The sequence below is a fragment of the Loxodonta africana genome, chromosome 16, assembly GCF_030014295.1.
Source record: "Loxodonta africana isolate mLoxAfr1 chromosome 16, mLoxAfr1.hap2, whole genome shotgun sequence".
In the NCBI taxonomy this organism is placed as follows: domain Eukaryota; kingdom Metazoa; phylum Chordata; class Mammalia; order Proboscidea; family Elephantidae; genus Loxodonta; species Loxodonta africana.
The window spans coordinates 71,496,239-71,511,569 of NC_087357.1; the positions used below are offsets into that span (position 1 = coordinate 71,496,239).

The following is a 15,331-nucleotide window of genomic DNA, read 5'->3' on the forward strand; positions in this document are numbered from 1 at the left end:
TGATGGAGCAGGAGAAAAGTGGGATGCAGACCTCAGATTCTAGTAAAAAGACCAGACTTAATGGTCTGACTGAGACTGGGGGGACCCCAGAGGTCATGGCCCCCAGATTGTCTGTTAGCCCAAAACTAAAGCCATTCCTGAATCCAACTCTTCAGACAAAAATTAGACCAGACTATAAGGCGTAAAATGATACTGGTGAGGAGTGTGCTTTTTTAAGTTCAAGTAGAAACAGGAGACTATGTGGGCAGCTCCTATGGGGAGGCAAGATGAGAAGGCAGAGGGCAACAGGAGCTGGTTGAATGGACACGGGAAATACAGGGTGGAGAGGAGTGTGCTGTCGCATTGTAGGGAAAGCAACTAGGGTCACATGCCAATGTGTATATAACTTTTTGTATGAGAAACTGGCATGAATTGTAAACTTTCACTTAAAGCATAATAAAAAAATTGAAAAATTATTGTAGGTTTTTAAACAAAACAGGTGGAAATTTTAATTTAAGAACAGATAGATATGAAGCACCAGTTAAAAATCTTGGAAAAGAATAGTATTTGAATTATATCTCAATAGAGAAGGTAAACTGGACTCAGTGAAGGAGAATAGCAGTGAACTCAGTGATAGCACTGAGGAGATCACCTGAACTAGAGAGCTAAACGGAGACCCTGGTTTCTGAGCTTCTGTCTGGGGTAAGATGAAAATTTTAGAAGTGAATAGTGGTGATGGCAGCACAACATGGTAAATGTAATTAATGTCACTGAATTGTACATTTAAGAATGGTTGAAATGGCAAACTTTTTGTTGTATATATTTCACTGCGATAAAAAAATTTAAAAAGATATTATAAAGGAAAGGAGCCCAGGTAGTGCAATGTTAAGTGCATGGCTGCTAACCTAAACGTTGGCAGTTTGAATCCACCCAGTGGCTCCACGGGAGAAAGACCTGGCAATCTGCTCCCATAAAGATTACAGCCTACGAAACCCTATGGAACAGTTCAGCTCTTCACATGGTGTCTCTATGAGTCAAAGATCGACTCGACAGAACCTGACGACAACAATCATAAAAGACAGATTACATGTAATGGGATGAAAATAAAACTAACAAGAGATTGCTCACAATTAACAATAGATGACAAATGATAATAGTATATTTTCAAACTGCTAAGGAAAAAATCATTATCCAGATATATTAGATTCAGTCAAACAGAAAACCAAGCCATTGGCTGTCAAGTAGATTCCAACTCATGGTGACCCTATGTGTCAAAGTAGAACTGTGTTCTATAAGGTTTTTAATGGCTGATTTTTTAGAAGTAGATTGCCAGGCCTTTCTTCTGAGGCACCTCTGGGTTGATTCAAACCTCCAACCGTTTGGTTAGCAGCTGTGTGTTAACCATTTGCTGCACCCAGGGACTCCTGTCATTCACTATTGAGGGCAAAATAAAGACATTTTGAAACATCTACAGAACAAGAACATTCCTATCCATAGGTACTCATTGAAAGAACTATTTAAGGGATATGGCAGCAGGAAGAAAAATAAACCAGAGAAAGGAATGGGAGACCAGAAGCAACAAAGAGCAAAGTAATTGGTAAAACTGGTAAAGCATATTGATAAATCTAAATCACGACTATAAACAAGTAATAACGTTTTGGCTGTTTTAAAATAGTGCTAAAATTCAAGATAAAAATAACATGGAAGATGTTTACAGAGAAGTCAAAGCAAATTAAAGTTCCTGATATGTTTTAGTGGAGGGCAGAAACTTTGAAAAACTTTAGACTTTGCTAGAAAAATAAGGGAGTTATTTAGGAATACTAAATTTTAAGTATAAACACTCAGAATATGAACATAATAACTTCCTAATTGTTAAGGGGAATAAGGAGAATTAAATGCAACAGAAGGAAAAGAGAAAAACACAAGAAAAAGCAGAATAAATAGAAAACAAAATAAATGGTAGAAATAAGTCCAAATATTGTACAATATTACAATAATTGTAAGCAGATAAAACCCATACAAAGACAGAGACTCTGAAATTGGATTTTGAAAAGCCAGCTGTATGCTATTTAAAGAAACATACCAAACAGAATCACACGGAAATGTTGAAAACAAAGGAATGGGAAAAGTTTTACCAGGCCGATACTAGCAAAAGAAAGCTGGCATGAGTAGAATTTAAGAAAAGTATTTAATAGGAAAGAATAACAAGTTTCACTAGGACTAGGAAAGTTCTGCACCCTCCCCTCAGCTTGAGAACAAAAAGTATAGAAAATTTTAAAAAATATTTTTGTGGCAGGGACTAAAGTCAACCTTCATATCTACCTTAAAAAAAAAACCCAGTGCCGTCGAATAGCAAGTACTTTTTTACATGGTAGAAAGTGACTTCCACTCTTGGAAGTACGTATTTCTCATTTTACACTTTTTGGAGAGGGCATAACTGTTCTTCCAGAGGAATGTAAAAGGATACATAAATATACATAGATGCAGCCGTAGAGGTTAAGCAGGGGGGTGATATCAGCAGATTAGCATTTTATAGTCATCCCTCTGGCTGTTAGTATAGGATGGGTTGCAGGAGGCAAGGATAGTGGTATATAACACATCGTCAGGTGAAAAATGCATAACGCAAAGCAATATATACAGAATTATCTATCTACTGTATGCTTTTAAAAAAAATACTAGAACCAAACAAGTATGCCAAAATTTAGCAACCATCTTTGAGTAGTGAGATTATAATTTTTTTCTAAATTTCCAATACAATAAACAGCATTTATATGATGGAGAAAGCGTTACTCTTTAAGAAATAAATGTTTCTGTAAATTTTCTTTAAATATGAATAGAGAGGGCATCTGAAAATTTTGTGAGATCTAAGAACTCAGTAATTTAACTCCTCTTTCCTGGAAACTCAACAATATTTCAAATGGACTTAATTTTAAAAACCAAAATCTGGTTGCTTTCAACCTTTATGATTTTTAATAGAGATTGAAGCCCACCTGAACATTTTGGGGGGATGTTTTCTTCCAGGAACTTGATCAGAATGCCACTGAAAAGGTCCAGGCAATGTTCACAGCCATTGATGAGCTCTTGTATGAGAAGAAGTTGAGCGTACATACAAAGAGTCTTCAAGAAGAGTGCCAACAGTGGACATCTAGCTTTCCTCACCTCAGGTACCGAAGCCCCAGAATTGATTGACTTGTATTCATGGATGATCAAGTGGATTTCCAAAAAACCTTGTATTCTGAAATTTTATGGCATAGTTTTAATAAATGTAATTAACACCATTGTTGTATAAAACATTAGCTGAGAGAAAACTCAAGTTGGTAGAAGTTTGTTGGAGTTTCCATAATTCCCAATATGCCTTCCTAATCAAGTAAAATAGTTTCTATACCTGAAGCTGAGATCTGTGTTGTGGCTCACCAAAGAGTTCTTCTTTTCAACAAGGTGGTCAGAAAATGTGCTTGTTTACACTGTTATCTACAAGTAATTCTTATGTGTACTTGAAAGCAGACTCTATCAGTGCCACTCACAAGTTCTTAAGAATGTAATTCAGTTTTCACTAATTTGGCGTGGCCTCCGTTCCATTTTGGCTGATACTTTGTGAAAATCATTATAGAGGATGGAGGGCACCTTAAGGAACTGCTACTCAGTTTTCTTGCATTTGTTTTTAACTCCTGGGACTGGAGATTTACCTTTCCATGTGCATTCTTTGGAAGAGAGTAATATGGCTCTGGATTCACATTTTCTCTCAAGAACCATTTTTAATCAGTGTCAAACTAAGTGGTTCTATAGAACCATGATATTTATTCCAAAAATACCTAGGTTTTATATGTAGTTGCTAGATGAAGGTGCTTAATTTTGTCTCTGTGTTTCTTCATTTTGAAGGATTCTGGGTAAGCAGATAATCACTCCGAGTGAAGGTTATAGATTGTACCCTAGGTCCCCTTCTGCTGCTTCAGCTTCACATGAGGCAACCTTGCCTCAAGAAAGAGATTCTACTATGTAAGTATTCTAATGTTTAAGTATTCATGTATTCTAATATGTAAGTGCTATAGCCTACTGTTGTACTAAGGGACTAAGACATTTCTTCCTACTTACTAGTATTTAGTAAAGCACAGCAAACTGTAAGATTGACCATAGTCTTTGTGTATATTAAATTTTTTAATATCATTTATGGTTCAAACTGTCAGACATTACCTAGGGTTTAAAGATCTTTTTGTTATTCACACCTAGATCTCCATTTATACTTCTCTATCTCTGTCTCTGTCACTACATCCATGTCTACATGTACCTGTAACTCCAGCCACTGCCTTTGGAGTAAATGTGTATTTATAGACTGGTTTTTTAAAAAATTAAGGGTCTGAGAGACTTTAAAACATTTTTTTAAAAATGTCAAAAAGTAATTTTTTCTTAAACATGTAATATTAATTACAACTAATATCTTCACAGAAGTTAAACTGAAAACTAACTTAAAATGGCTAATTCTTTTGAACTTCAAAATTTTTTTTTTTATTGTACTTCAGATGAAGGCTTACAGAGCAATCTAGCTTCTCATTAAACAATTAGTATACATATTGTTTTGAGACATTGGTTACCAACCCTACAACATGTTAACACTCTCCCCTTCTCGACCTTGGGTTCCCCATTACCAGCTTTCCTCTCCTCTCCTGCCCTCTAGTCCCTGCCCTTGGGCTGGTGAGCCCCTTCAGTCTCATTTTGTTTTATGGGCCTGTCTAATCTTTGGGTGAAGAGTGAACTCAGGAGTGACTTTATTATTGTACCTGGAATCTGAAGATATGACTCTTTCTCCAACCATTCTTCTTTTCAGTCTAACCTCTAAGAGTATTTTTTTTTTTTTAACTTTTATTGAGCTTCAAGTGAACGTTTACAAATCAAGTCAGTCTGTCACATATAAGTTTACATACATCTTACTCCGTACTCCCCCTTACTCTCCCCCTAATGAGTCAGCCCTTCCAGTCTCTCCTTTCGTGACAATTTTGCCAGCTTCCCACTCTCTCTATCCTCCCATGCCCCCTCCAGCCCAGACATGAGATGCCAACACAATCTCAAGTGTCCACCTGATATAATTAGCTCACTCTTCATCAGCATCTCTCTCCCACCCACTGTCCAGTTCCTTTCATGTCTGATGACTTGTCTTCAGGGATGGTTTCTGTCCTGTGCCAACAGAAGGTCTGGGGACCCTGGCCGCCAGGATTTCTCTAGTCTCAGTCAGACCATTAAGTATGGTCTTTTTATGAGAATTTGGGGTCTGCATCCCACTGATCTCCTGCTCCCTCAGGGGTTCTCTGTTGTGCTCCCTGTTAGGGCAGTCAGTCATCGATTGTGGCCGGGCACCAACTAGTTCTTCTGGTCTCAGGATGATGTAGGTCTCTAGTTCATGTGGCCCTTTCTGTCTCTTGGGCTCTTAGTTGTCGTGTGACCTTGGTGTTGTTCATTCTCCTTTGCTCCAGGTGGGTTGAGACCAATTGATGCATCTTAGATGGCCGCTTGTTAGCATTTAAGACCCCAGACGCCACATTTCAAAGTGGGATGCAGAATGTTTTCATAACAGAATTATTTTGCCAATTGACTTAGAAGTCCCCTTAAACCATGGTCGCCAAACCCCTGCCCTTGCTCCGCTGACCTTCGGATCATTCATTTTATCCCGGAAACTTCTTTGGTTTTGGTCCAGTCCAATTGAGCTGACCTTCCATGTATTGAGTGTTGTCCTTTCCTTCACCTAAAGCAGTTCTTATCTACTAGTTAATCAGTAAAAAACCCTCTCCCTCCCTCTCTCCCTCCCCCCCTTGTAACCACAAAAGTATGTGTTCTTCTCAGTTTATACTATTTCTCAAGATCTTATAATAGTGGTCTTATACAATATTTGTCCTTTTGCCTCTGACTGATTTCGCTCAGCATAATGCCTTCCAGGTTCCTCCATGTTATGAAATGTTTCACAGATTCGTCACTGTTCTTTATCGATGCGTAGTATTCCATTGTGTGAATATACCACAATTTATTTACCCATTCATCTGTTGATGGACACCTTGGTTGCTTCCAGCTTTTTGCTATTGTAAACAGAGCTGCAATAAACATGGGTGTGCATATATCTGTTTGTGTGAAGGCTCTTGTTTCTCTAGGGTATATTCCGAGGAGTGGGATTTCTGGGTTCTTCATTTTTTTTTAATTCTTTTATCTGATCTTCCCTCAAATAAGTTGGTGTCAGGTCCTTTATCTTGAGTCTCACTAATTCTGACTTCCATTGCCTCAATTCTGCTTCTATGACTTTGTATTCATTTGTCTAATTCTGAAACTTTTTTGTTTATCTTCTGGATTTCTGTTTGCTGTCTCTCTCTGGATTCTTGCAGCCTGTTAAGTTTGTCATTATGCTGTTCTATAATCTTCTTAAGTTCCTCTATTGCTTTGTCTGTGTGTTCCTTGCCTTGTTCTCCATTTTGTCTGATCTCCTTCCTGATCTCTTGAAGAGTTCTGTATATTAATCTTTTGTATTCTGCCTCCATTAATTCCAGGAAATTCTCTTACTCCAGAAAATTTCTTGATTCTTTGTTTTGGGAGCTTGATGAAGCCATCATGGTCTGCATCTTTATGTCATTTGATACTGACTGTTTTCTCCAAGCCATCAATAAGTTGTTAAATTTATTTATTTTATGTTTTCTTACTGTGTCCTAGCTTCTTGTTTTGTTGTGTTTTGATATGCCCAAATAGGCTGCTCTTGTGAGGTAGTTTGGTTATTGGTGCCTTGGAAGCTCTAGCGTCCAGTCACCAGGTGGTTAGATCTGTTACTAGGCATGTGAGCCCAGAGTCCGTTTACTTTCTTGTATGGATTCAGCCCAGGTGTCCAGGTAGTTGGTCACCAAGTGTGTGGTGCAGGCTCTTATCTACCGTACTGGATGGGCAGGGGTGATTGATGTAGGCACAGGTATCTGGCTGCAGTAGGGTGCCACACACTGAGCAAGGCAGGGGGCTGACAGCTGTCCCTGAGTGTGTGGAAGGAAAGCATGTCCCTGTTTCCTAGAGTGCTTAGGTGGGTAGGTTTTGCAGCCAGACTATGGGCACCCAGTGCTGTTGGCTGTAAGGACTGGAAGGTACCACTTATTCTTGGATCCCTGCTGCAACTGGCTAGGTGGCATGGGTGGAGCCACCAGTCCTCAGGCCCCTGATGTGGGTAGGTGAGGACCCTGCTTAATGGGTAGAATGGTGTCAAACATCATGAACCTACCTCTCCACCATATAACTGAAGCAGTTGAAGTTAGACTTCAGGTATATACCCCGTCGTACTGTGCTAATGAGGGCCTACATTGTTGAAATGGGCCCACACAGGTCTATGCAGAGGTAAAAGGCATTCAAAGTCTTTGGAGCCCTTATGCCTGTGCCTAGGCAACGGGGGTGTGCCTGCCCTGAGTTTCTGACTTAGGGGAGCTGGCAGATTATTCTTTCCTGTTTGTTACTTTGTTCCCTGTCTAAGGCTGGGAGAATGGTTCAGGGCATGTGATGAGTCCTACTTCCGGCCCAGGGGACACAGCAATCACTGAAGCCGGCCTAGGACTCAGTGCAGAGTGGGGAGAGGGACAGGTAAATGGGAGAGAGGTTTTTCCCAAATGGGTGTTTTTTGATCCGTGCGGTAGGTTAGACACATACACTTCCTTATCTTTTGCCAATTGAGTGCCACTTTTCACTCGTTCTGGAGGGTTGAGTAGACTCTGCTGCTCAGTCTCTCCTGATGTGGAAAACGCATCCTGAGTGCAGTTGGTTGCCTCACTGTGCAAGCCAGCCGATCCGCCTCGCAGGGGGCCAGATCCTGCCAGGTCAGGTCTGGCAACTCCTTGTTGCTTTTGAACTGTCTCTCGCTTCCTCTGCTGCTCAGTCCAGTTCCTCAACTTTGCCTTTGAATGTTCAGGGCTCGTAGCATGGCATATATAATTGATTCATTTGTTTCAGGTCTTTGTCGTAAGAGGGACCACAGGAAGCATCTGACTACGCTGCCGTCTTGGCCCTGCCTCCAGTAATAATTCTTATAGCTAAATCTTATAGCTCATATCCTCAAAGGAAATCTCTAAAAATGAAACCATTAGATCAAGGGGTTTATTTTAAGGCGTTTAACACATATTTTCAAAATGTCTTCTGGTGAGGTGTTCCTGCCAGCCATGTTAAGAGTTTATTCTTGTTTCCCATTAAAAAAAAAATTTAAGACAAAAAGAAGTATAAAGAATATTGCAAAGCATAGATTGGTTATATTTAGTATTTGTTTAAACTGAGAGCCATTCTTAAAAATTGTGTTGCTCAGATTTGACTGACTTCCTCCAACATAAACCTATTAAAATGAGTGATTCATCACACACTCACTGAATACCAGGAGATGGAGAGCAATTTAACTGTAATAAGATAGGATCCCTGCCTCTAAGGAGCATACATTTCCAGCAACAATGGAGTTACGGAAATAAGCGTATATCCTCCGAGATACCTTAAAGGTGTAATTAGGAATATAAATGTTCTTAGATTTTTTAAAACTTACTTTATAGCTGTGTCTGTTGTATCCGAAAGATAGCAAAAAGCAGTATTAGATATCGCATAGTGGCAGAGTAGGTCTGTGGCCAGTATTTATTTTTCTTGTTTTGAGAAATAGTAGGTTATTGAGGCTTCCAGTAGTCCAGGAAGGTGTCACCAGGGCAAGCGGGGTTTGAGCTGAAATTCAAGAAGGGCTGTGTTGCTGTGAGAACTGTTAAGGTTGTGCATAATTCACACCTGCTTTTTCCTTCTTCCAGATTCGGCATAAGGGGAAAGAAGTTAAATTTTTCATCTTGTTACACTCATAAAGCATCTTCCATTGCCAAATCTCCTAGTTTGTGTTCTGTGAAAAGAGAAGAAGAGGAAGACTGTGTGATCATCTCGGAAGGAATAATAGAGGAATACCTAGCGTTTGACCGCACAGATATGTGAGTATTAGGTCTTTTGAAGCTCTTTACTACTTTCCTGTTTTGTGTATTAATACTTTTTTTCCTAAAATATACTGCCAATATTACCTGTAATTAAGTTTATGTCAATTTCTGTTGTGTACTTTCTGGTATTTCTCAGGTGTCCAGAATTAATCTTAGCTTAAAAAAAAAAAATTTTTTTTTTAGTTTAATCAAATTCCTATTGTTTCCACATACCAGGTTTACTTGTGTATTTTCTTCCTTCGCATGTGCCTTTTCCTGAGATTAGAGATTTTAAAATGAGATTATTTTTCTTTACATAATTTCATTTTATCACCAGTAAATATTGGACACTCTGAAACTCATTAACAGAGCAGTTGTTAACATAAATCCTGTTTGAAAAAATGTATATATGATTTATATAAAACCTCTTATTTGGTACAGAAGTTTACAATTAATAAAGCTTATTTATATCCATTCTTACCATATTGTGACAATAGTCCTGTGATATAGATATTATTTACCCTCTTTATAAAAGAGGAAATTGAGAATCAGAGTAGTTAAATGATTTATCCAAGGTAAAGCTTAAATCAAAATGTTACTTATCCAATTCTAAATTCTTTGCTCTCTTCACTATTCCATGCTACCTTTGTGAAACATTAACCTCCTAAACTATTCCTCTAAGCCTTTAAAAGTTCCACAATTGATAATCAGAGCAGCACCACTGAAGGCAGTGAGAATTGTATTTAGGCTGTGAGGCTGGGGTTAAGTTCTAGGTAATGTTGTGTAACATGATTTTGGACTCACTTCTCTTCTCCCCATCCCATTTCCTACTGAGCCTTGCTTACCTTGTGCTAAATGCACACAGGCCTAGGCCCAGCTAAACATAACCCAGATTTCTGTACATCACACCACTGAGCTCGCTTACTAGTACAACTAAATCATAAGCAGGTTCTTTTCGTTTTCCAGAGGCTGCCCCACTCCCCTTCACTTTACCTGACCTGTGTCAAATTCTCTCTTTCTCCTCTTCCTTTTTCCCCAAATCAAATGCTCCCTTGGTTTTTTAAAACTGGTTTCACTAATTTAAAATAAGATGTAAATGGCTGATAGCTGTCACCTTTTCCAGATAGTAAACCCGAATGAATTTTCAGATAATACAGAGAAAATTTTTAGAAAGGGAGCTTTCCCTTAAGAGATACCACCAAGATATCTGGTTGTAAAATGACAGAGTGGTTGGACCTTTAGAATATTCCTAAATGAAAAAACTGAAATCTAGAAATAAACCAAAACACCTGTAGGAAATTAGTATATGCAATGATTTCAGCAAATGATTTTGGTATAACATAGAAAAAACATCTGGGGAAGAAGTAAGTTTCCTAATTTCTTTCTTATACAAAAAATAAATTTCACGTATATTAAAGATTTAAATGTAACAAAATGACCTAAGTTGTAAGAGAAAACATGGAAAACAGATTTTTCTTTTTAATAATCTGGAAATGAGATGGGCTTTCTAATTATAACACAAATCTGTGAGTCATCTAAGGAAATTCCTCTGAATGAAATTTACGCATAGGAAAAACTCATGAAGTAAAAGACAAATGATACACTGGGAAAAAATATTTGCAATTTGTACATAAACAGTTAATTTCTTTAATGTGTAAATCGACTAGGAAAAGACTAATGAAAAAAAGGCTAAGGACATGAATAGTCATGTCCTTAGTTTATAAAAAGAAAATTACATGAATAGTCATGTCCTTAGTTTGTAAAAAGAAAATTACATGAATAGTCATGTCCTTAGTTTATAAAAAGAAAATTACTTTTAAATATATGAAATGAAATTCAGCCTCATTCACAGTTAGAGATGCAAATTAAGACTATGAGATCCCATTTTAATTGTCAAATTGACAGAGAACAAAAAAATCAAGAAGTTTGATAATTCCTTGAGTGGGTAAACAGGCATATTCTTTCACCGCTGGAAAATTAAACCACCTTTTTAGAGGGAAATAAGAATTTTTGAAATTCATATACCTTTTGACTCAGTTTTATTTATAGGAATTTATCCTACAGATGTGATTACCAGTGTAGCCAAAGAACTACGTATAAGGATAACAATTGCAGTGTTGATTATAATAACAAGAGATTGGTTGATCAGTCTAGTTAGATATGGTATATCTATTCAATGAAATATTTTATAAAAAAGGTAGATTTATGTGTATTGATAGGGATCAAGGGCCAAGATACATTGTTAAATTAAGAAAGTAAGTGCAGTACAGTGTAGTGTGCAACTGTCTCTCTGGAACTATGTATAATGTTTGTTTCTAGGATTGAGGACTGAGAGACATGTAGGAGATTTCTTTTTCACTGCATATCTTTCTGTACAATTTGGAATTTTTTAATCATATGCATGTGTTATCTACTCTAAAAAGAAATATACATTTAAAAACAATTAATACTACTCAGCTTACTTTCCTACTTAATGCCAACCCAGCTTTTGGGGGAGAAGGAGGAGAAGAGTTTGTGGCTGCCCTACATAATCCTCTTAGCCCGTTCTTTCCTGCCGATAGTTTCCTATTTAATTCTTGAGACCTCTGCTGCCATAGGGGTAACTCTCACTGTAGAGGAGATATTTCTCTGTCTCAAGCCAGTTCCAGAATTTGCTTTGTCTTAGTTTATAAGACCAGGGAGTGAGCAGATCCATTAACTGGATTTTTTTCACCAGAATCCTGGGGCTTTTGGTACTCTTTCCTCGGCTAACTGAGAGCCTCTGGATTACAGATACAGTAGTTTTCAGAAGAGCCCCAGGGTAGCTTGCTGTGCTCCTTAGCTACCTTTCTTTTCCCTTCCAGCCAACTAACAAGTGTTTATTTGGCTTAATAAAAATATATTAGTGTTAATAATGGAGAAGCTCAATATCATGAGTCAGAACAAGGCCAGGAGCAACGGCAGAACATCGTTCATTGCAAGTTTAATGAACAGAAGATTTCAAAGGGCAGCTTGAGAAGACAGAATAAAGTATTATGATGAAATATGCAAAGACCTGGAGTTATAAAACCAAAATGGAAGAACACTCTCCGCATTTCTCGAGCTGAAAGAACTGATCTAAAAATTCAAGCCTGGAGTTGCAATAGTGAAGGTTTCTATGAGCAAAAAATTGAACAACACAAAAAGTGTCAAAAGAAGATGGAAGGAATACACAGTCACCGTACCAAAAAGAACTGGTCAACATTCAACCATTTCAGGAGGTAGCATATGATCAAGAAGCGATGGTATTGAAGGAAGAAGTCCAGGGTGCACTGAAGGCATTGGTGAAAAACAAGACCCCAGGAATTGGTGGACTACCAATTGAGATGTTTTGACAAACAGATGTAACGCTGGAAGCGCTCACTTGTCTATGTCAAGAAATTTGGAAAAGAGGTTCCTGGCCAACCGACTGGAAGAGATTCATATTTGTGCCCATTCCAAAGAAAGATAATCCAACAAAATGTGGAAATTATCAAACAGTATCATTGATACCACACTCAAGTAAAATGTTGCTGATGATTGTTCCAAAACGATTGCAGTGGAACTTTACAGATATTTGGGTCAGATTCAAAAGAGGACATGGAAAAAGGGATATCATTTCTGATGTCAGATGGATCTTGGCTGAAAGCAGAGAATACCAGGAAAATGTTTACATGTGTTTAACTGACTGTGCAGAAGCATTCAATGGTGTGGATCATAGCAAATTATAGGTAACATTGTGAAGAATGGGAATTCCACTTAATTGTGCTCTTGAGGAGCTATACACAGACCAAGAGGCAGTCGTTCCAACAGAACAAGGGGATACTGCATGGTTTAAAATCAGGAAAGGTATACATCAAGGTTGTATCCTTTCACCATATTTATTCAATCTGTATGCTGAGCAAATAATCAGAAGCTGGACTGCAGCATCAGGATTGGTGGAAGACTCGTTGACAACCAATGTTATGCAGATGACACAACCTTGCTTGCTGAAAGTGAAGAGGACTTGAAGCACTTACTGATGAAAATCAAAGACCACAGCCTTCAGTATGAATTACGCCTCAACATAAAGAAAACAAAAATCCTCACAATTGGACCAGTAAGCAACATCATGATAAACAGAGAAAAGATGGAAGTTGTCAAGGGTTTCATTTTACTTGGATGCACAGTCAACGCCCATGGAAGCAGCAGTCAAGAAATCAAATGACATATTGCATTGGGCAAATCTGCTGCAAAAGACCTCTTTAAAGTGTTAAAAAGCAAAGATGTCACTTTGAGGACTGAGGTGCACCTGACCAAGCAATGGTGTTTTCAGTTGCTTTATGCAAACGCAGAAGTTGGACAATGAAAAAGGAATGCCGAAGAAGAACTGATGCCTTTGAATGATGGTGTTGGTGAAGAATATTGACCATACCATGGACTGTCAGAAGAACAAACAAATCTGTCTTGGCAGAAGTATAGCCAGAGTGCTCCTTAGAAGCAAGGATGATGAGACTTCATCTCATGTACTTTGGACATGTTATCAGGAGGGACCAGTCCCTGGAGAAGGACATCATGCTTGGTAAAGTAGAAGATCAGCAAAAAACAGCAAAACCCTCAACAAGATGGATTGACCCAGTGGCTGCAACAATGGGCTCAAACATGGTGACGATTGTGAGGAAGGTGAAGGACTGGGCAGTGTGTTCTGTTTTACACAGGGTCACTATGAGGCTGGAAGCAACTTGTGGCCACCTAACGGCAGTGTTAATAATATATGTGTACTGTTTTCCTAAAGAATCATTTTTCAAATAATTATACAACATAATTATCACAGTTACATGCACATTATTAAATTGTCACATTAGTATTACTCTAAATTTTATCCAGTTACAACAAAAAGATTTTTTTGTACACTTAATTGTCATAGCTTGTTGCTCAACTGACAGTGTTCATCAGTTTAAACCTAAAAAACTGACAGTGCATCTCAGCCCTCTATTTCTTCTCCCTTTTGGCAGAGTGGTGGGGATGAGGTGGAGGTAAAGAGGGAAATGCAGAGTCTCCTCTATTGAGAACTGCCTTAGTTCACTAGGTAGCTTCATGTGTGTGGTACGTATGCTGAGCAGGGGTAGGAGAGGGGCACAAACCACATGCCTAAGAAGCATGAAGAACAGTAGTGAAGAATAATCATGAAGTCTTTCCCTCTTGCTTCTGTTACAGGGAAGAGGAGTTTCATGGAACAAAATCAGAAGTGGCTCCCGAGAAACAGAAATTGGGGTACCCTCCCATTGCTCCATTTTACTGCATGAAAGAGGATGTCCTGGCGTATGTCTTTGACAATGTGTGGAGCAAGGTTCTGGGCTGTATGGAGGAGCTGATACGTAATCACTGGGAGGGATATGTTTCTGGTAAGGATCTTTGTGAAGATAATGTAAAAGATATTTAGGATTTTCAAACCTTATGAGTTGGAATCGACTCGGCGGCAACTTACAGCAGTAGCCAGTTTATTAGACTTTATGCATCATTAGTGGAAAAGGAGGGTCTGATTCATCTTTGTATTTCCCACAAGTATTTAGTGAATATTGAAAATGAGCGGATGCATAACAAGGCGTAAGTGTGATGATTAGACAAAGCTTGGGCTTTCTCTTTGAATATGATTTGTGAGGAAAAACTGTTTACAAGTGGAAAAAACATTTTTTAAACTGCTTTGTTGAGGTGTAATTGACATAAAACAAACTATACATATTTGAAGTATACGATTTGATAAGTTTTGACGTATCTGTCCACCCATGAAACCGTTATCACAATTTAGATTGTGAACATATGCATCGTCCCCAAGTTTCCTTGTGCCCCTTTATAATCTTTCTCTCCTTTTCCTACCCAACCCCCTACCCGCCAGTGACCACTAATCTGCTTTCTGACACCATAGTTTGCATTTTGTAGCATTTCTAATTTCTGAAGTCTTTGCTGATTTGACTATGTTGCTCCAGCTTGCTGTTTCTCAAGGTGCTTTGTTTCCTTGTGGGTCTTGTGATTTTTGACAGTGACTTCCAATCTCGTAACTTTGTCTGTGGGAATTCTCTGAGGCCTCGATTGAATATCTCAAGGTCCCCGTAGAGTTGCTCTGTCCAATATAGTGGCCACTAGTCACATATGGCTATTCAGATTAATTAATTAAAATTTAAAATTTATTCATTTCCTCAGGCACAACAGCCACATTTCACAGGCTTGATAGCCGCATGTGGCTGGAGCTATCATATTGGACTGCACAGATACAGAACATTTTTGTTATCTCCAAGTGTTCTTTTGGACAGGGCTGCTGTACAGATCTTTGCTTTTGTTTCCGCTGGGTACCAATAAGCATCACCAGCCTGGGACCACTTTAAACTCTTGGCTTGAGGTTTCTATTTTGAACCATGTGGTAGGAAATTGGGCTGCCAAGATGAGTG

At 38.5% G+C, this 15,331-nt stretch overlaps 1 protein-coding gene across 5 annotated transcripts in view; it reads left to right on the plus strand.

The window, feature by feature from the left end:
• The window catches only part of FAM149B1 (family with sequence similarity 149 member B1), a 46,427-nt gene that overhangs the window by 17,231 nt on the left and 13,865 nt on the right, over window positions 1–15,331 (plus strand). For all 5 annotated transcript variants that reach the window (XM_003409060.4, XM_023547067.2, XM_010589225.3 and 2 more), the window contains 4 exons: window positions 3,001–3,143; window positions 3,859–3,975; window positions 8,757–8,927; window positions 14,103–14,290. In XM_003409060.4, the coding sequence (XP_003409108.2) occupies window positions 3,001–3,143; window positions 3,859–3,975; window positions 8,757–8,927; window positions 14,103–14,290 (619 nt within the window). The remainder of the gene's footprint in view (window positions 1–3,000; window positions 3,144–3,858; window positions 3,976–8,756; window positions 8,928–14,102; window positions 14,291–15,331) is intronic.